Source organism: Lithobates pipiens, unplaced genomic scaffold (assembly GCF_037356315.1).
Source record: "Lithobates pipiens isolate NorthernLeopardFrog02 unplaced genomic scaffold, aLitPip1_a1.2 Scaffold_35, whole genome shotgun sequence".
NCBI classification, from domain to species: domain Eukaryota; kingdom Metazoa; phylum Chordata; class Amphibia; order Anura; family Ranidae; genus Lithobates; species Lithobates pipiens.
The window spans coordinates 17,103,552-17,124,545 of record NW_027507811.1 but is presented as its reverse complement, the minus strand read 5'-3'; the positions used below and the strand labels follow the sequence as shown (position 1 = coordinate 17,124,545).

The following is a 20,994-nucleotide window of genomic DNA, read 5'->3' as shown; positions in this document are numbered from 1 at the left end:
TTGAAATGGTTCTCCGGTCTCGGGGAACCCCCTGCTAAAAATTAGAAACCTGCAATTCATGATACATTAGTGTGATGGTCAGTGGGAAGGGTGGTTCTTAGAAGAATTACCTCCTTACAGATAGCTAAAAAGATCAATGGGGCCAGTGGGAACTTATCTGAGAGGCAGAAATGAACCAATGCTGAAGGAACCCCTAGCAACCTCTGGAGGAACCCTAGGGTTCCACGGAACCCTGGTTGAGAATCACTGCCCTAGACTAATGAGATCTCCAAGACCTAATTGGAGTAAGGTGTCAGCCAACTGGAGTCCAATCAATGAGATAAGATTGGAGGTGTTGGTTACAGCTGCCCTGCCCTATAAAACACACACACACACACACACACCAGTTCTGGGTTTGCTTTTCACAAGAAGCATTGCCTGATGTGAACGGTGCCTCGCACAAAAGAGCTCTCAGAAGACCTACGATTAAGAATTGTTGACTTGCATGAAGCTGGAAAGGGTTATAAAAGTATCTCTAAAAGCCTTGCTGTTCATCAGTCCGCGGTAAGACAAATTGTCTATAAATGGAGAAAATGCACTGCTGCTACTCTCCCTGGGAGAGTAGCAGCAGTGATGACTGCTCAATGAGGTGAAGAAGAGTGTCAGCTAAAGACTTACAAAAGTCTCCGGCAAATGCTAACATCCCTGTTAGGGAATCTACGATATACGTAAAACACTAAACAAGTAGGGATTTCATGGGAGGACACCACAGAGGAAGCCACTGCTGTCCAAAAAGAAAAAAACATTGCTGCACGTTTACAGTCTGCACAAGAGCACCTGGATGTTCCGCAGCAGTGCGGGCAAAATATTCAGTGGACAGATGAAACCAAAGTTGAGTTGTTTGGAAGAAACACACAACACTATGTGTGGAGAAAACGAGGCAAACAGCACACCAACATCAAAACCTCATCCCAACTGTGAAGTATGGTGGTGGAGGCATCATGGTTTGGGGCTGCTTTGTCGCATCAGGGCCTGGACGGATTTCCATCATCGAGGGGGAAAATGAATTCCCAAGTTCATCAAGACATTTTGCAGGAGAACTTAAGGACACCTGTCCACCAGTTGAAGCTCAAGAGAAGTTGGGTGTTGCAGCAGGACGACGACCCAAAGTATAGAAGTAAATCAACAACAGAATGGCTTAAAATGGAAGAAAATACGCCTTCTGGAGTGGCCCAATCAGAGTCCTGACCTCAACCCGATTGAGATGCTGTGGCATGACCGAAGGCGAGTCACACCAGACAGCCCAAGAATATTGCTGAACTGAAACTGTTCTGTAGAGAGGAATAATAATAATTATTAATAATAATTACTCCTGGCCGTTGCTCACGTCTGATCTGCAAATACGGGAAACGTTTGGGTGGAGTTATTGCTGCCAAAGGAGGTTCGAGCAGTTATTAAATCCAAGGGTTCACATACTTTTTTCCACCGGCGCTGTGAATGTTTACATGGCGTGTTCAATAAAAACATGGCAACGTTTAATCGGGTTGTAAAGGTTAATTTTTTATTTTCTAAATAGGTTCCTTTAAGCTAGTGCATTGTTGGTTCACTTATCTTTTCCTTTGATTTCCCTTCTAAAGGTTTTTTTTTCTTTGTTTTCTTTGTCTGAATTTCTCACTTCCTGTTCCTCTTCAGTAAGCTGTTCTGGCTGACTAACCACCGCTCGGATGATGGTGTGAAGTTTACTGAGGAGAAACAAGAAGTGAGAAATTCACACAAAGAAAAAAAACATTTAGAAGGAAAATCTACGGAAAAGGTAAGTGAACCAACAATGCACTAGCTTAAAGGAACCTATGTAGAAAATAAAAAATGAACCTTTACAACCCCTTCAATTCTTTGTGCGTTGTTAGTTGAAGCGGACTGTGATTGTCTATTGTTGTGACAAAGATGGAGATCAGATCACATTTTGTGACCAATTTGTGCGGAAATCCAGATCCTTCCAAAAGGGTTCACATACTTTTTTTTTTGCAACTGTATATAAGATTTCTGTCATTTGGGTCTCTGAGTTTCTTGTCTGTTCATCAGTTACCTGAAAATAAAGATGAAAGCCCCACACCCGACATTCTTCCGTTCTGAGTCCTGCGTGTTTATTGATCATTTCTCAAAGATGATTGGTGATTGGAATGTGATCAATTTGTAGAGAGTAAGCAATTTGTGTTTTTTTTCCATTCTTTTAACCGCTACCGCCCTCCATATAGACAAAAGATGGCAGGCGGGGCGCTCCCTTGGTGTGGGAGGACACCATATGATGTCACCTCAGTCTCACCGCAATCGCGCGGATGTGCTGTGTCCCTGGGACACAGGTAGCCTATCAGTGCAGCCTCATCAGTGCCACCTCAACACTGCTGCCTCATCAGCAGCCATCACTGCCACCTCATCAGTGCTGCCTCATCAGCAGCTATCACTGCCACCTCATCAGCACCCATCAGTGAAGCCTATCAGTGCCACCTCAACAGTGCTGCCTTATCAGCACCCATCAGTACTGCCTCATCAGCACCCATCAGTGCAGCCTATCAGTGCCACCTCAACAGTACTGCCTCATCCGCACCCATCAGTGCAGCCTGCCAGTGCTGCCTTAGCACCCATCAGTACTGCCTCATCAGCACCCATCAGTGCAGCCTATCAGTGTCACCTCAACAATACTGCCTCATCAGCACCCATCAGTGCAGCCTATCAGTGCCACCTCAACAGTACTGCCTCATCAGCACCCATTAGTACGGCCTCATCAGCACCCATCAGTGCAGCCTATCACTGCCACCTCATCAGCAGCCATCACTGCCACCTCATCAGCACCCATCAGTGAAGCCTATCAGTGCCACCTCAACAGTGCTGCCTTATCAGCACCCATCAGTACTGCCTCATCAGCACCCATCAGTGCAGCCTATCAGTGTCACCTCAACAGTACTGCCTCATCAGCACCCATTAGTACGGCCTCATCAGCACCCATCAGTGCAGCCTATCAGTGCCACCTCAACAGTGCTGCCTCATCAGCACCCATCAGTGAAGCCTATCAGTGCCACCTCAACAGTGCTGCCTTATCAGCACCCATCAGTACGGCATCATCAGCACCTATCAGTGTAGCCTATCAGAGCCATCTCAACAGTGCTACCTCATCAGCACCCATCAGTACGGCCTCATCAGCACCCATCAGTGAAGCCTATCAGTGCCACCTCAACAGTGCTGCCTTATCAGCACCCATCAGTACGGCCTCATCAGTGCAGCCTAACAGTGCTACCTCATCAGCACCCATCAGTACTGCCTCATCAGCACCCATTAGTGCAGCCTATCAGTGCCACCTCAACCGTGCGGCCTCATCAGCACCCATCAGTACTGCCTCATCAGCACCCATCAGTGTAGCCTATCAGTGCCACCTCAGCGTTGCCTCATCAGTGCAGCCTATCAGTGTCACCTCAGTGCTGCCTCATCAGCACCAATTAGTGCAGCCTGTCAAAGCTGCCTCATCAGTGCCACCTCATCAGCACCTATCAGTGCCACCTCATCAGCACCCATCAGTGCCACCTCATCATTGCAGCCTATTAGTGCCCATCAGTGCAGCCTTTCAGTGCTACCTCATCAGTGCCCATCAGTGAAGGAGAAAAATTACCTATTTACAAAATTTTCTGACAGAAACTAAGGAAATTTTATTTTTTTTCCCAACATTTTCAGTCTTTTAAACAAAAAATTAGCAAAAAATAAAAAACTGTACCTACGCGAGATCTGTGGGTCAGTGTGGATAGTAATGAAGAAGAGCGTGGATAGCATCTAAAACGCTTCCAACCAAACTCCTTTAGCAAATTGGACAAGACCACCATCAATGGAAGTGGGTGCCCAGTGCTCCTCATCCCGGAAAGCTTACAGCAGGGATGCCCAACCTTTTCGAAGAGTGAGGGCCACTTAAGTGACTTGGTAACCAGTCGCGGGCTACAATGAGTGGAGCGGGCGGATGACAGGTCTGTGTCCACTCTGCATATAGAGAGCAGACACGGTTACAACCCACTCTACTCTATGGACCCTTCGAGGTAGGTGGTGCACCTGCGGATCAGTTTTAAAGCAGCCCAGTACCCGCTGCAGAACAGATATGGCCATATTTGGCATCACTCCGCCTATGACAGGAGCCAGCGCTATACAGAAAGCATCGGCTTACGCGGCTCTGCTCCACAGCCGCTTGCTTTCTCCGTCGCCGGCTTCATTTACAACGGGTGACGGATCGGTGATCTGGGCTTGCCAACCAGCCATCCCAGAGCAGGAGATCGCGGGCCACATCAGAGGGCTCCGCGGGCCACATCAGAGGGCTCCGCGGGCCACATCAGAGGGCTCCGCGGGCCACATCAGAGGGCTCCGCGGGCCACATCAGAGGGCTCCGCGGGCCACATCAGAGGGCTCCGTGGGCCACATCAGGGGGTTCAGCGGGCCACATCAGAGGGCTCCGCGGGCCACATCAGAGGGTTCCGCGGGCCACATCAGAGGGTTCCACGGGCCACATCAGAGGGTTCCGCGGGCCACATCAGAGGGTTCCGTGGGCCACATCAGAGGGTTCCACAGGCCACATGTGGCCCCCAGGCCACTGGTTGGGCACCCCTGGCTTACAGTATAGTAATTTGGGGTAGAAATTCTGCCAGGGACCAAATTCCAACACGTGAGAACCCTACAATTCGTTTCCAGTGCTACGTTTATTGAGGAGGATTATCACAATCCAAATCTCATGCCAATCGTCTGTATTTATAGTGACTCCGAGATCTACTGCCCATTGGTTTGTATATTTGGGGGGGGGGGGTGCGAAGAGGGCGTGTTGATAGGTTTGATTGATAGGATTGAAGGTAGGTATGTAGGCGTAAAGGGATAAATGTGAGATGAATCCTACAACTGGTTGGGTCTTGGCTACATACATGTTCGTACATGGACATGTGGTCCAAGGCCACACTAGATCCGATGTATGTGCTATAAAAAGTGTAGGCCCTGAAAAATAAAGGAACACAAGAGAGAGAGAGAGGCAACCCGGGTGGCTTTAGACTCCCATACAGCAAGTGATTCTTTCGTGATCGGGTTAGAGATTACCTAACACCAGTGTTGCTCAACTCCAGTCCTCAAGGCGCCCCAACCTTTGGGTGAGCCTAGAAGTGGCTGTTACTGATAGTATAATATCCTTTGGTTACATCGATCTGAGTGTAAGGCAACTCCAGTCCTCAAGGCGCCACAACGGGCCATGTTTTCAGGTTTTTCCATTATTTTGCACAGGCGATTTGATCAGTTTCACTGCCTTAGTAATTACCACAGCCGTTCCATCTGAGGGAAATCCTGAAAGCATGACCTGTTGGGGGCGCCTTGAGGACCAGAGATGAGAAACCCTGCCTTACACTCAGATCGATGTAACCAAAGGATATTATACTATCAGTAACAGTAGTTGGTTGCACTCAGCCGCTTCTAGGCTCACCCAAAGGGGAGTCTCTTGGGTCAAGTGATAAACGAAACCCACATTTAGTTTAGGGGCCATAAGGGTAAGCTTTGAGCTGCAGGTTTTTAAAAAAACAACATAGGGTGCGATATTTATATTACACACAAGATGGCAGTCAGACTTATTGCTAGTGGAACACAAGGACAGGAAGTGATCTCAGCTACAGACAGGAAGTGAGGTGGGTCGGGAGGAAGTAGAGAGAAGACATTGCAGGAACTGGCAGCAGAGGAGGTAATAAGATATTATTTTATATTTACACCCAGTAAACCCCCCCCCCCCCCCCCCCCCGTCATGTCCGTCCTCTTCCTCCATAGTCACTGTGATGGTATGTGCACAAATATCCAACTGTCCATCCAGAGCCTCTGGTTTATAGACCGGATACATACTAAATATAGAACCATTTATCCAACTGTCCATCCAGAGCCTCTGGTTTATAGCCCAGATACATCCTAAATATAGAACCATTTATCCAACTGTCCATCCAGAGCCTCTGGTTTATAGATCGGATACATCCTAAATATAGATCCAGTTATCCAACCAGAGCCTCTGGTTTATAGCCCAGATACATCCTAAATATAGAGCCATTTATCCAACTGTCCACCCAGAGCCTCTGGTTTATAGATCGGATACATCCTAAATATAGATCCAGTTATCCAACCAGAGCCTCTGGTTTATAGACCGGATGCATCCTAAATATAGATCATTTATCCAACTGTCCATCCACAGCCTCTGGTTTATAGACCGGATACATCCTAAATATAGAACCATTTATCCAACTGTCCATCCAGAGCCTCTGGTTTATAGACCGGATACATCCTAAATATAGATCCATTTATCCAACCAGAGCCTCTGGTTTATAGACCGGATACATCCTAAATATAGAACCATTTATCCAACTGTCCATCCAGAGCCTCTGGTTTATAGACCAGATACATCCTAAATATAGAACCATTTATCCAACTGTCCATCCAGAGCCTCTGGTTTATAGACCGGATACATCCTAAATATAGATCCATTTATCCAACCAGAGCCTCTGGTTTATAGACCGGATACATCCTAAATATAGAACCATTTATCCAACTGTCCATCCAGAGCCTCTGGTTTATAGACCAGATACATCCTAAATATAGAACCATTTATCCAACTGTCCATCCAGAGCCTCTGGTTTATAGACCGGATACATCCTAAATATAGATCCATTTATCCAACCAGAGCCTCTGGTTTATAGACCGGATACATCCTAAATATAGAACCTTTTATCCAACTGTCCATCCAGAGCCTCTGGTTTATAGACCGGATACATCCTAAATATAGAACCATTTAGCCAACTGTCCATCCAGAGCCTCTGGTTTATAGACCGGATACATCCTAAATATAGAACCATTTATCCAACTGTCCATCCAGAGCCTCTGGTTTATAGACCGGATACATCCTAAATATAGATCATTTATCCAACTGTCCATCCACAGCCTCTGGTTTATAGACAGGATACATCCTATATATATAGAACCATTTATCCAACTGTCCATCCAGAGCCTCTGGTTTATAGACCGGATACATCCTAAATATAGAACCATTTATCCAACTGTCCATCCAGAGCCTCTGGTTTATAGACCAGATACATCCTAAATATAGAGCCATTTATCCGGCTTTCATAGGGCTGTCTCGGGGTTGTTGGTAGAGTTGCCACCTCATCCCTTTAAACCAGAACACATATTAATGACACATGTTCTGAGGCTGATTAAGGTGGTAATTAAACTCACTTGGTGCTTTATATGCATTTAATTAGCCTCAGAACCTGTGGAATTCATATGTGTTTGGGTTTAAAGGGATGAGATGGCAACTCTAGTTGTTGGCTCTCATCACTGTGGACACCGTGTCTTCTCCGGGTCAGGATATGGGGCAGACTGATCTATACTACAAGTTCTAATGAAGGGAGCAGAAGGATTGAACATCCCTACAGTACATAGAATAAGGGGTGAAGCTCCTGATTTTTGTGATTTGATAGAAGTGATCCTACAATTCTGTACCTCACAGTATGTTAGTGGAGGATTGTTGGTTCTCACCATACCCTGACTGGTTGTCTTGTCTCTGTCATGTGATCCTGAGCACCAATTGCAGCACAGATGTCTCCAGACCTATTTTGGTGGAGTTGGCTGTCAGGGTGACATCAATGTGTACCTTTCCTTGACGTGTCCAGTGACCCTAATAGGACGGGGCTCACAATCTTGCCGTGATTGCTCTCTGGGTGTTATCAGACATGGAAAATTTCGCTCTGCGGCAAACCTTGTCCAAAGGAGATTTATTGTGGGGGGTGATGCCTAGGAAGGACCTTACCCTGATCCCCCGGGGCATTAGGCTCCAGACGGGGACAGAGGTACGTCGCTTGGGTCCATCTGGCCGAAACCAGACAAACCCCCTTTCTCTGGAAGGTCTTCCAAAACAGACCCACCCAAATACTCAGTTGGACTTCCCCTGAAGGGAGACCCCATGATAGAGGGCGAACCAAGCCAAAAGGCCACATCTACCCCTTCCCAAGTCTTTCAGGGCAGGCTTGAGAACCCGCACCCTACTCATCACACAGTGACAAAACGTGAACACACCAAACAAAAAAATATGAAAAATAGACAAACACGGGGTTAAAATAAATAGGGAAGTGGGGAGAAGGAAGTGGGAGAAGTAAAAGAGTGACCTGGTTTGCTTTCAGATCATTGAAGAAAAGAGGCCAGTAGTAGAGTATAACAAAAGGTCCAAGAGAGACCAGTGAGAACTATGGAGGACCACTTGTAAAGAGATTCTTCAAACCAGTATAGTGAGAATAATTCTCAGCTTATTATCCATCTACAGAGAGGAGTGTCCTGTTTAGATCACATGACCACATCAATGAGGATGGGGAAAGACCAAAGCCAAGTGACTGAGAAGATGCTAGACCTCACCCTGGAGATCATCTACCTGCTGACCGGAGAGGTGAGGAGAATTCTGGGAGGTCACATGACATCACTCTTATCTCTATTAATAAAACACAGACCTGACTGGAGAGGTGAGGAAGATTCTGGGAGGTCACATGACATCACTCTCATCTCTAGTAATAAAACACAGACCTGACCGGAGAGGTGAGGAGGATTCTGGGAGGTCACGTGACATCACTCTTATCTCTATTAATAAAACACAGACCTGACTGGAGAGGTGAGGAGGATTCTGGGAGGTCACATGACATCACTCTCATCTCTAGTAATAAAACACAGACCTGATCGGAGAGGCAAGGAGGATTCTGGGAGGTCACATGACATCACTCTTATCTCTATTAATAAAACACAGACCTGACCGGAGAGGTGAGGAGGATTCTGGGAGGTCACATGACATCACTCTCATCTCTAGTAATAAAACACAGAGCTGATCGGAGAGGCAAGGAGGATTCTGGGAGGTCACATGACATCACTCTTATCTCTATGAATAAAACACAGACCTGACTGGAGAGGCGAGGAGGATTCTGGGAGGTCACGTGACATCACTCTTATCTCTATTAATAAAACACAGACCTGACCGGAGAGGCGAGGAGGATTCCGGGAGGTCACGTGACATCACTTTTATCTCTAGTAATAAAACACAGACCTGACCGGAGAGGTGAGGAGGATTCCGGGAGGTCACATGACATCACTCTTATCTCTATGAATAAAACACAGACCTGACTGGAGAGGCGAGGAGGATTCTGGGAAGTATGTAGTGATACATTTCTCTCTTTATAAACAGGATTATAAACTAGTGAAGAAAACATCTGGTGATCCATTAACACCCAACAGCTGTCGACGTGGGGAGTCGCCCACCACAGTGTTTCCACCCCACTGCCCGACACCAAAGGGTAAAGAGAATAAAATTCTAGAAGTCATCAAGAAGATGATGGAGCTGCTGACAGGAGAGGTGAGCGGTGCCGGGAATTCTGGGACGTTATCCAGTAACAGACAAGGAATCCCTCACCATGATCAGGTAGGTGGGACTGATGATGAAGATCTAAAATGTATTTAAAAACTATAAGCCCTTGTACACACGGTCGGAGATTCCAACGGAATGTGTCCTATCAGACTGTTTTGTCGGATAATCCAACTGTGTGTGGTCTCCATCGGACTGTTTCCGTCGGAGTATCCGACGGACGAAGTTTTCCAACAAAATGCTCCGATCGGACATACTCCGATCATGTGTAGCCTACTCCGACGGACAAAGTGCCACGCGTGCTCAGATCAAATTCCTAGACCAAAGCTATTGGCTACTAGCCTGAACGTAGTCCCGTCGTAACGAAATTACGTCATCACGTTATGTACAATCAGATTTTCTGACAACTTTGTCCGACCGTGTGTATGCAACAGTTTCGGACAAAATCCAACGGTTGTCAGAATGTCCGACCGTGTGTACAAGGGCTAAGATGTCATTCTTCTATATAAACTCTTCTTCCTTCTTCCAAATATATTTTATCATCTTTGGGGTTTAGGATGAGGAACAGAAAGACATCAAAGCCGAGGAAAAAGAGAAAGAAGAAGAGACGGTGAGTGGAGACGTTTAGGATGAGTACCATACCATAAAAATTTTTCTTGGAGATCATTGAGGGACACAGGAACAGTAGGAACCATAAATAACTGGGCTATGCAGCTGACTTTAGAAGTAATGGATTCTGGGCAAAACAGAACACGGTAAAGCAGAACTAAACTCATCGATTTAAGGTGGCAGCTTCCTTGGCCGTAATGGATAGGAGGGTTTAGTTCCGCTTTAGCTTGAAGCTCCAAAACGCTGGAGGAGGAAAAAAAAATGAATTATTCTCTATGGAGATGGTTCTCCAATTCGCCTGAAGCTCAAAAAAGTTAGAGCTTTTTTTTGTTGCTCAAACTGGGCAAATGTGCAAGTTTTTGCCGTGGTTTTATTCCCAAAGAAATGAATGGAAATGCTGCATTTGTACGTTTTTTTTTTTTTTTTGCGCGTTTGTTGTTTTTTGTCACCCGTTTGCACGATTTTCTGCTCCAATTACAAAATCTGTAATAATACATAAAGAAATAATAAGTAACCCCTAACCTTAAAAAAATATAAAAAAAATTATTGTTGTCATTAATGTAATAATAAACACCCAAACAAACGAAAATTATTATTAAAGCAGGGTTCCACCCTAAAGTGGAACTTCCGCTCATCAGATACCTGTCTAAGCCCTTGTACACACGGTCGGAGATTCCGACAACCAAATCCGTCGGAGTAATTCTGACGGATTAATTCCGGAAGAGGTCCGGAAGTGATGTTGCATACACACGGTCAGACTAAGTTGTCGGAAAATCCGATTGTACATAACGTGATGACGTTATTTTTCGCTACGACGGGACTACGTTCAGGCTAGTAGCCAATAGCTTTGGCCTAGGAATTTGATCTGAGCATGCGTGGCACTTTGTCCGTCGGAGTAGGCTACACATGATCAGAGTATGTCCGATCGGAGCATTTTGTCGGAAAATTTTACCGGCAAGTTGGAAAACTTGGTCCGTCGGATATTCAGACGGAAAGAGTCCGATGCAGACCACACACAGTCGGAATATCCGACAAAACGGTCCGATAGGACACATTCCGACGGAATCTCTGACCGTATGTACAGGGGCTAAGACAGGTATTTGCACCCACTTCCGGGCATAGACTCCCACAGAAGTCTACGCCTCTTCCTGTCCCGCCACGCTGTCTGATGGGACACACACGGGTCCCAGAGACAGCCCGGACCATTCCCATTGCGCTGCGTGACTCGTGCATGCGCAGTAGGGAACCAGGAAGTGAAGCCGCAACGCTTCACTTCCTGATTCCCTCACCGAGAATGGCGGCGCAGCAGCCGAGAGCCGATCGATCGATCGGTCTCGGCTGCCGACATCGCTGGACCCCGGGACAGGTGAGTGTCCATTTATTAAAAGTCAGCAGCTGCAGTATTTATAGCTGCTGGCTTTTAATATTTTTTTTTTTGTAGGTGGAATCCCTCTTTAATAATAACTTTTTTATTTTTCTTATTTATTTTGTGTTAGGGTGTTTATTTTTATTATTATTATTTTTTTCATTATTATTTTTTTTAAGGATTAGGAGTTGATTATTATTACATGGTATTTTTTTAATGATTATTTTTTCATTTTATTTGTGTATTTATTTTACATTTATTTATTCATTATTAGTAGTAGTATTAACAACCTAAAAAAAAAAAAGAATAAAACTAATCCCTAAGCCTAATTCTAGCCCCAACCCCAAATCCTAACCCTAACCTTACCCTAAGGGCCCTTTCACACTGCTGTGCAGCAAAAATGCTGTGTTTGCTATCTGTTTCCTGTGTGTTTCTGGTGCATTTTTGGGTTGCCTGCAGCTGTAAAAAAAAAATAAAAAATGGACATGTGACTCAAAACTGCACCAAAAAAAAACAAAACGTGAACCACGGTGAATTTTTGCCGTGATTTATATTAATATCAATGGGAAGCTGTGACTTTTCATGACTTATCCCATAGGATTTAAAGGAAAACATTTTTTCTTGCAGAGGAAAAACTGACGGAAAAACCTATCAGTGTGAAAAAAAAAAAAAAATAATAAAATAATAAAACCTAAAAATAAAAATAATGAATAATAATAATAAAAAAAAAGGAATAAAAGCTAATACAAAAGCTAATGATGACACAGATGATAGTTTTGTCTATTGGCTAATAAATAAAAAAAAAAAAACCTAAAGATCAAAAATGCTGTATAAAAACGAGTATACAAACGTACCAAAATTAAGCATAGAAACACGCGAAAAAACCTCAAAGACGCTCAGGTGTGAATGTAGCCTATTGCATAACCATGCCTCCAACTGTCATGCCTCAGTTTAGTAAAGCAAGTTTAGTTTAGTTTAGTTAAGCAAGTAACCATTACGGTTAAGGATTAGAAGGTTGGGACCTATGCCCTCTAGTAGACAATAAGAAAATAAATGTAAGGGAAGTACAAAGTACAAAAAAAATGTATTTTCTTTATCGTCCTTTATGATCCATGGAGAGACATAGGAACAGTGGAAACCATAAACAACTATCCACAGAATGTTAAAAGCGGGCAAAAGCATTGGGGCCCACTTTCTTGGCACTGGGGCGACCTGGCCCCTTTTTTAGTTAGTAAGGAGGTATAGGTAAGGGTAGGCGGTACTGTCCCTTTAATTGGCACAGGTACAGGTGAGGGCTATCCAATGGGAATCCATGGAAGGTTCTGGTTCCCAGGGAACGCTATTTAAGGGTGTCTTTATTAAATGCGCAAAGACTGACAAACAGTCAGAAGCTTAGAAGACCCGACCATGGGTGTTAGGGTCAGGTAAAGAAGCTGTAGAAGGAAGAGAAGAGGACAAAGTTGGGGTTTGTAGAAGGAAGAGAAGAGGACAAAGTTAGGGTCTGTAGAAGGAAGAGAAGAGAACAAACTTAGGGTCTGTAGAAGGAAGAGAAGAGGACAAAGTTGGGGTTTGTAGAAGGAAGAGAAGAGGGCAAAGTTGGGGTTTGTAGAAGGAAGAGAAGAGGACAAAGTTGGGGTTTGTAGAAGGAAGAGAAGAGGACAAAGTTGGGGTTTGTAGAAGGAAGAGAAGAGGACAAAGTTGGGGTTTTTAGAAGGAAGAGAAGAGGACAAAGTTGGGATTTGTAGAAGGAAGAGAAGAGGACAAAGTTGGGGTTTGTAGAAGGAAGAGAAGAGGACAAAGTTGGGGTCTGTAGAAGGAAGAGAAGAGAACAAACTTAGGGTCTGTAGAAGGAAGAGAAGAGGACAAAGTTGGGGTTTGTAGAAGGAAGAGAAGAGGACAAAGTTGGGGTTTGTAGAAGGAAGAGAAGAGGACAAAGTTGGGGTTTGTAGAAGGAAGAGAAGAGGACAAAGTTGGGGTTTGTAGAAGGAAGAGAAGAGGACAAAGTTGGGGTTTGTAGAAGGAAGAGAAGAGGACAAAGTTGGGGTTTGTAGAAGGAAGGGAAGAGGACAAAGTTGGGGTTTGTAGAAGGAAGGGAAGAGGACAAAGTTAGGGTCTGTAGAAGGAAGGGAAGAGGACAAAGTTGGGGTTTGTAGAAGGAAGAGAAGAGGACAAAGTTGGGGTTTGTAGAAGGAAGAGAAGAGGACAAAGTTGGGGTTTGTAGAAGGAAGAGAAGAGGACAAAGTTGGGATTTGTAGAAGGAAGAGAAGAGGACAAAGTTGGGGTTTGTAGAAGGAAGAGAAGAGGACAAAGTTGGGGTCTGTAGAAGGAAGAGAAGAGAACAAACTTAGGGTCTGTAGAAGGAAGAGAAGAGGACAAAGTTGGGGTTTGTAGAAGGAAGAGAAGAGGACAAAATTGGGGTTTGTAGAAGGAAGAGAAGAGGACAAAGTTGGGGTTTGTAGAAGGAAGAGAAGAGGACAAAGTTGGGGTTTGTAGAAGGAAGAGAAGAGGACAAAGTTGGGGTTTGTAGAAGGAAGAGAAGAGGACAAAGTTGGGGTTTGTAGAAGGAAGGGAAGAGGACAAAGTTGGGGTTTGTAGAAGGAAGGGAAGAGGACAAAGTTAGGGTCTGTAGAAGGAAGGGAAGAGGACAAAGTTGGGGTTTGTAGAAGGAAGAGAAGAGGACAAAGTTGGGGTTTGTAGAAGGAAGAGAAGAGGACAAAGTTGGGGTTTGTAGAAGGAAGAGAAGAGGACAAAGTTGGGGTCTGTAGAAGGAAGGGAAGAGGACAAAGTTGGGGTCTGTAGAAGGAAGGGAAGAGGACAAAGTTGGGGTCTGTAGAAGGAAGGGAAGAGGACAAAGTTGGGGTCTGTAGAAGGAAGAGAAGAGGACAAAGTTGGGGTCTGTAGAACGACGAGAAGAGGACAAAGTTAGGGTTTGTAGAAGGAAGAGAAAAGGACAAAGTTGGGGTCTGTAGAATGACGAGAAGAGGACAAAGTTATAATAATAATAGTGGTTCCAAGATTGAAAGTACCGGATGTGATGTTAAGATATAAAAAGTATGGTGTGATATCACAGATATTCCCTTGGTTCAGTAGTGTTATGGATATTTAATTAAAAAAGAAGTATGGCCTTCAAAATTTGATGATGATCCGCCGCTCCAGATCCCAGTCACTTCTTTTCCGCCAGCAGTGCAAAGCACGCATGCGTTATATTTCTTCTTCTACTCCGTAAAGGCTGAGCCCACTGGTCTGCGACCCAGGAGAGTGCAAGTTAGAACATGTCGGAACACGCTCAAGTGTGAATGGCTTTGTGACTCACCAGCATAGTGCCACGGGCATTCACGAAAATGGATTGTCACACCTCGTATATAAATATATTTAAAGTTCTGAGATGATGTAATGTAATCTTGTGCTTCTGTTTACAAAACCATTTTATCAACATTGGGGGGGTTTAGGATAAAGAACTGATAGACATCAAAGTTGAAGATCCAGAAGAAGATACCTTGGTGAGTGGAGAAGAAGAGTCTATGGAGGAGGGGGAGAGGATAGAATGTAAACAGGAGGAATCTTCTCTACGTATGGGCACAAGTAAGTAAACACTAAATGCAGAAGAAGTTCACATTTTTACTTTAGTTTTAGGAGTATAAAGTATAAATTTAAATTGTTAAATGAGTTAAAAATAAAAAGACAAATGTCTATCCAGTTTGCTTAAAAATTAGGAAACAAAAACTGTATTCAGTCAGTGTGTGCGTTTCCTGCAGATGGATCCAGTAATGGGAACCCACCAGAGAGATGTCCCCGTCCTCTGTATTCCCGGGATTCCACACAGGAAGATCACACCATCCCCCACCATCATCAGGTAGGTGGAACTGAGCAACCAGAACAGAATTCTAAGCTATGAGAGGACATTCTTCTATGTAACGTTGTTGTTTTCCATTTATAAATGTGTTGAATCATCTTTGGGGTTTAGGCTGAAGATCTGAAAGACCTCAAAGTTGAGGTTAAAGAAGAAGAAGAAGAGAGGTTGGTGAGTGGAGATCAGCAGTCTATGGAGGAGGGGGAGACGATTACAAAAAGTAAACAGAAGGAATCTTCTCTTTATATAGGCACAAGTAAGTAAAAACAATAATCCAGAGGAGGGGGCAGACAACATGTTGCACATTTTTTTTCAGGTTAAAATAATTCCTTCCTGATCCCAAGAGGCAATCAGATATCTCCTCAGATCAACATTCTACAAAGATTATTCCTACAAATGTTAGAAGCTCTTCCACTCACAAGTTCCTGCAGAAGACTATTCCTCGTTTTAGAGCTGTTACTGTCCAGTTAAGTAAAGAGTATGCTGGCTTTGTTCAAGATAGAGCTTTTTACATCCTCTCACTACAGGAAAGAATTAGAAACCTTAACTGTAGATAGAAAGATTGTCTTTAATATACCGACCCCACCATTTAATGTTCTCAACAAATGAGGTGGAATTATAGTATGCCATATGGTATATGAAATCCCCAGTCCTCCCCAGAAGAATGTAATCCTTATATTTATCACACTACCCAATGTTCCCAATATAGTGTACACCATCTCCGTTCCTCAATATACCATCTTGTTCCCAACAAATGAGGAGGAGATACTGTACACCATATGAAAGGTCCATCTTCATTCCTCCATATAACGTCATGTTCCCAACAAATGAGGAGGAGATACTGTACACCATATGAAAGGTCCATCTCCATTCCTCAATATAACGTCATGTTCCCAACAAATGAGGAGGAGATACTGTACACCATATGAAAGGTCCATCTCCATTCCTCAATATAACGTCATGTTCCCAACAAATGAGGAGGAGATACTGTACTCCATATGAAAGGTCCATCTCCATTCCTCAATATAACGTCATGTTCCCAACAAATGAGGAGGAGATACTGTACTCCATATGAAAGGTCCATCTCCATTCCTCAATATAATGTCATGTTCCCAACAAATGAGGAGGAGATACTGTACACCATATGAAAGGTCCATCTCCATTCCTCAATATAACGTCACGTTCCCAACAAACGAGGAGGAGATACTGTACACCATATGAAAGGTCCATCTCCATTCCTCAATATAACGTCATGTTCCCAACAAATGAGGAGGAGATACTGTACACCATATGAAAGGTCCATCTCCATTCCTCAATATAACGTCATGTTCCCAACAAATGAGGAGGAGATACTGTACACCATATGAAAGGTCCATCTCCATTCCTCAATATAACGTCATGTTCCCAACAAATGAGGAGGAGATACTGTACACCATATGAAAGGTCCATCTCCATTCCTCAATATAACGTCACGTTCCCAACAAACGAGGAGGAGATACTGTACACCATATGAAAGGTCCATCTCCATTCCTCAATATAACGTCATGTTCCCAACAAATGAGGAGGAGATACTGTACACCATATGAAAGGTCCATCTCCATTCCTCAATATAACGTCATGTTCCCAACAAATGAGGAGGAGATACTGTACACCATATGAAAGGTCCATCTCCATTCCTCAATATAACGTCATGTTCCCTACAAATGAGGAGGAGATACTGTACACCATATGAAAGGTCCATCTCCATTCCTCAATATAACGTCATGTTCCCAACAAATGAGGAGGAGATACTGTACACCATATGAAAGGTCCATCTCCATTCCTCAATATAACGTCATGTTCCCAACAAATGAGGAGGAGATACTGTACACCATATGAAAGGTCCATCTCCATTCCTCAATATAACGTCATGTTCCCAACAAATGAGGAGGAGATACTGTACACCATATGAAAGGTCCATCTCCATTCCTCAATATAATGTCATGTTCCCAACAAATGAGGAGGAGATACTGTACACCATATGAAAGGTCCATCTCCATTCCTCAATATAACGTCATGTTCCCATCAAATGAGGAGGAGATACTGTACACCATATGAAAGGTCCATCTCCATTCCTCAATATAACGTCATGTTCCCAACAAATGAGGGGGAGATACTGTACACCATATGAAAGGTCCATCTCCATTCCCCAATATAACGTCATGTTCCCAACAAATGAGGGGGAGATACTGTACATCATATGAAAGGTCCATCTCCATTCCTCAATATAACGTCATGTTCCCAACAAATGAGGAGGAGATACTGTACACCATATGAAAGGTCCATCTCCATTCCTCAATATAACGTCATGTTCCCAACAAATGAGGAGGAGATACTGTACACCATATGAAAGGTCCATCTCTGTTCCTGAATATAACGTCATGTTCCCAACAAATGAGGAGGGGATACTGTACACCATATGAAAGGTCCATCTCCATTCCTCAATATAACGTCATGTTCCCAGCAAATGAGGAGGAGATACTGTACACCATATGAAAGATCCATCTCCATTCCTCAATATAACGTCATGTTCCCAACAAATGAGGAGGAGATACTGTACAAAGTTGCATTTCATCCTTTATCAGGTTTGATTTCATATTTTTATATCATAGTTGCACCCGGTTCCAGAGCTCTGCAAAACAGTTTAGCGCTAGATCCGCACACATTATATCTGAATATAAGAAATTAAGAAAACGTAAAAATTATAATAATAAAATGAAGTTAGAAATTGTTTTCCAACAGGTGGACACTATGTCGGGAATATCTCTGAGAGACATCCTATTTCATGTCCAGATCGTAATGCAAAATCCAGTGACAGTGCCCCACAATTTCCCGGAGTAAAGGTCATTAATCAAAATACACCGAGATCAAAGAGTCGCTCTGATCCTCAGAAGTCGTCTGATAAATCACATACGGCAACTCCAGATAGATCTCTAAGATCTCACAGTATGGAGAAATCAACAGATCCATCCAAAGCCAAAAAATCTTCGTTGAGCCAAGAAGGAGTTGACGTAGGGGAGAGTTCACTGTCGTGTCCGGCACACACAGACGAGCGTCCCTTTTCATGTTCAGAGTGCGGAAAAACTTTCACTAAGAAAGGACACCTTCTCACGCACCAGAAAACTCACACGGGCGAGCGTCCCTTCCCATGTTCGGAGTGCGGGAAACGTTTCAGTCAGAAAGCAAGCCTTCTTGGTCATCTGAGGATCCACACGGGTGAGCGTCCGTATTTATGTTCGCAGTGCGGGAAACGTTTTGCCCGGATAGAAGAACTTCATAAACACCAGAAAGTTCACACGGGCGAGCGTCCCTATTCATGTTCCGAGTGCGGGAAGCGTTTTAGTCAGAGAGAAGGACTCACTATTCACCAGAGGATTCACACAGGTGACCGGCCTTATTCCTGCTCGGAGTGCGAGAAAAGTTTCGTTCTTAAACAACACTTATTTATTCACCAGAGAATTCACACGGGTGTGCGCCCTTATTCGTGTTCAGACTGCGGGAAAACGTTCTCAATGAAACAACACTTTATTATCCACCGGAGAGTTCACACCGGTGAGCGTCCTTATTCATGCCCAGAATGTGGGAAAAGTTTCACGCAGACATCGCACCTTCTTAGACACCAGAGAATCCACACGGGGGAGCGTCCTTTTTCGTGTCCAGGGTGTGGGAAAGGCTTCACTAATAAAAGGAATTTTCTTAGACACCAAAAAAAGTTTCACGCAGGGTAACGTCACTGGTGTCCAGAATGAGGAAAGTGTTTTGTTCAGATAGAAAAAAAAACTTCATCGTGAGCATCTCTCTTCATGTTCAGAGTGCGGGAAATGTTTCATTCGGCAAAGAGACTCTTCTTAAACACCAGAGAGTTCACCCAGGCTAGCGCCCTTTTCCATGTTCAGATTGTGGGAAACATTTCACTTGGAAAGAAGTCTTTGTTGGACTCCAGGGCAGGAGATACACTATATTAGAAGAAGCCCAGTGGGTGAAACATGGTGGGATTCTGTCATCATTAACACCGCCTTGAAAAACAGGAAATACTGTACACAATATTTCCAAAAGTATTGGGATGCCTGCCTTTACCCACACATTAACTTTAATAGCATCCCAGTCTCAGTCCATATGGTTCAATATTGAGTTGGCCCGCCCACGAGCAGTAGCAAACAATATATCCCCTGAAGAAGCCCAGCGGGCGAAACATGTCGAGATTCTGTCATTATAACACCGCCTTAACACCCACACATTAACTTTAATAGCATCCCAGTCTCAGTCCATAGGGTTCAATATTGAGTTGGCCCACCCACGAGCAGTAGCAAACAATATATCCCCTGAAGAAGCCCAGCGGGCGAAACATGTCGGGATTCTGTCATTATAACACCGCCTTGGAAAACAGGAACTACTGTACACAATATTTCCAAAAGTATTGGGATGCCTGCCTTTACCCACACATTAACTTTAATAGCATCCCAGGCTCAGTCCATAGGGTTCAATATTGAGTTGGCCCACCCATGAGCAGTAGCAAACAATGTATCCCCTGAAGAAGCCCAGCGGGCAAAACATGTCGGGATTCTGTCATTATAACACCGCCTTGGAAAACAGGAACTACTGTACACAATATTTCCAAAAGTATTGGGATGCCTGCCTTTACCCACACATTAACTTTAATAGCATCCCAGGCTCAGTCCATAGGGTTCAATATTGAGTTGGCCCACCCATGAGCAGTAGCAAACAATGTATCCCCTGAAGAAGCCCAGCGGGCAAAACATGTCGGGATTCTGTCATTATAACACCGCCTTGAAAAACAGGAACTACTGCTTGTTAAGGAGTACAATCTCTGGAAAAGAACCAAAGTTGCCTGGAATTCACTTGAACAATTTTGTGTTGCACAAAAACGCTTCCTGTTTCCCCAATTATAATGATTTATTAATTATTGACAACATGTTGGTGCCGTGACCCGGATATCCTTGTCTTAAAGTGGCTGTAAACCTTAGACATGAAATACAGTGCCTGGAAAAAGTATTCATACCCCTTGACATTTTCCACATTTTGTCATGTTACAACCAACAACGTAAATGTATTTTATTGGGATTTTATGTGATAAACCAACACAAAGTGGCATATAAGTGTGAAGTGGAAGGAAAATGATAAATGGTTTTCAAAGTGCTTTACAAATAAATATGTGAAAAGTGTGGGGGGTATATTTGTATGGCACCCCCGCGGAGTCAATACTTTGTAGAACACCTTTCTCTGCAATTACAGCTGCAAGTCTTTTTGGGGGATGTCTCTACCAGCTTTGCACATCTAGAGAGGGACATTTCTTCCCATTCTTCTGTGCAAAAATATCTCAAGCTCTGTCAGATAGGATGGAGAGCGTCTGTGAACAGCAATTTTCAAGTCTTGCCACAGATTCTCAATGGGATTTAGGTCTGGACTGTGACTGGGCCATTCTAACACATGAATATGCTTTGATGTAAACCATTTCATTGTAGCTCTGGCTGGATGTTTCGGGTCGTTGTCCTGCTGGAAGGTGAACCTCCGCCCCAGTCTCAGGTCTTTTGCAGACTCTAACAGGTTTTCTTCTAAGATTGTCCTGTATTTGGCTCCATCCATCTTATCATCAACTCTGACCAGCTTCCCTGTCCCTGCTGAAGAAAAGCATCCCCACCACATGATGCTGCCACCACCATGTCTCACGGTGGGGATGGTGTGATCAGGGTGATG

At 44.1% G+C, this 20,994-nt stretch overlaps 1 protein-coding gene across 2 annotated transcripts; it reads left to right on the top strand.

The window, feature by feature from the left end:
* Positions 1 to 5,642: 5,642 nt before the first annotated feature.
* Positions 5,643 to 20,462, top strand: LOC143955708 (uncharacterized). Of its 2 annotated transcripts, XM_077465823.1 has the most exons (8): positions 5,643 to 5,719; positions 8,336 to 8,455; positions 9,239 to 9,472; positions 9,972 to 10,025; positions 14,840 to 14,972; positions 15,146 to 15,243; positions 15,355 to 15,496; positions 18,022 to 20,462. In XM_077465823.1, exons 2-8 carry the CDS (start codon positions 8,360 to 8,362, stop codon positions 19,005 to 19,007), a joined length of 1,743 nt encoding a protein of 580 aa, XP_077321949.1. In that variant the 5' UTR covers positions 5,643 to 5,719; positions 8,336 to 8,359; the 3' UTR covers positions 19,008 to 20,462. The 2 variants fall into 2 exon arrangements, with proteins under 2 accessions (XP_077321949.1, XP_077321950.1); XM_077465824.1 differs by lacking the exon at positions 9,972 to 10,025.
* Positions 20,463 to 20,994: the final 532 nt, after the last annotated feature.